Source organism: Volvox carteri (assembly GCF_000143455.1).
Source record: "Volvox carteri f. nagariensis unplaced genomic scaffold VOLCAscaffold_24, whole genome shotgun sequence".
Lineage (NCBI taxonomy): Eukaryota > Viridiplantae > Chlorophyta > Chlorophyceae > Chlamydomonadales > Volvocaceae > Volvox > Volvox carteri.
The window spans coordinates 54,023-54,853 of NW_003307567.1; the positions used below are offsets into that span (position 1 = coordinate 54,023).

Consider the following 831-nt stretch of genomic DNA (forward strand, 5'->3'; position numbering starts at 1 on the left):
CCAGGTCGACCTGGCCCGAATGGGTCAGGACACACCTCGACCCATCAACCCCAGCACCCACGCGGGACAGGTCAGCGACCCTGGCAGCCCTTAAGACGCTACATGGCGCTATCAACCCGGCCTGGCTCGAAGCTGCAAGAGCAGTGGAAACCCAACAGCAACAGCAACCCCAGCCGCAGGCACAGCTGCAGCCACAGCTGCAGCCACAGCCGCAGCCGCAGCCACAGCCGCAGCCACAGCCGCAGCCGCAGCCACAGCCGCAGCCACAGCCGCAGCCACAGCCGCAGCCACAGCCGCAGCCACAGCCGCAGCCACAGCCGCAGCCACAGCCGCAGCCACAGCCGCAGCTACAGCCGCAGCCTCAGCCGCAGCCACAGCCGCAGGTACAGCCACAACAGCTGCAAACACAACCACAGCTACAGACACAGCATCAGCCGCAGCCGCAACAGCAGCAACAGCCGCAGCAACAGCTACAGACGCAGCCGCATGAGCAGCAACCCCAACAGCAGCAGCCAGAGAGGCCAACGGCGGGGGATATGGCGGCTCCAAGCACCCCCAACAGCACTCAGGCGATGGCTATGATCCTAAAGCGGGTCGGATGGCAGATGCCGGGCGGCACAACAACCGTCCCACTCACACGCCTGACGGTCCGCCTAGCGACACAGCTGCAATGCGGGGCCACCGAGGAGAAACGGGGACGCTTGATGGCAGCATTTGTGCAAGAAGNCGTTGCACCCGCAGGAAACGACACCTTCCTCCTCAGCGGAAACAAGCCGCTTCAGGGCGACGCAAGCCCGCTTGTGGTCGGGGGTGCGGTGGGAGAACGAGAAC

The 831-nt window shown here is 65.4% G+C and overlaps 1 protein-coding gene across 1 annotated transcript in view; it reads right to left on the reverse strand.

The window, feature by feature from the left end:
• VOLCADRAFT_92017 (uncharacterized protein) overlaps positions 1-831 on the reverse strand; it is a gene marked incomplete at both ends in the record, with an annotated part of 19,768 nt that overhangs the window by 6,684 nt on the left and 12,253 nt on the right. The window contains one exon of the mRNA XM_002951526.1: positions 36-132. Coding sequence (XP_002951572.1) covers positions 36-132 — 97 coding nt within the window. The remainder of the gene's footprint in view (positions 1-35; positions 133-831) is intronic.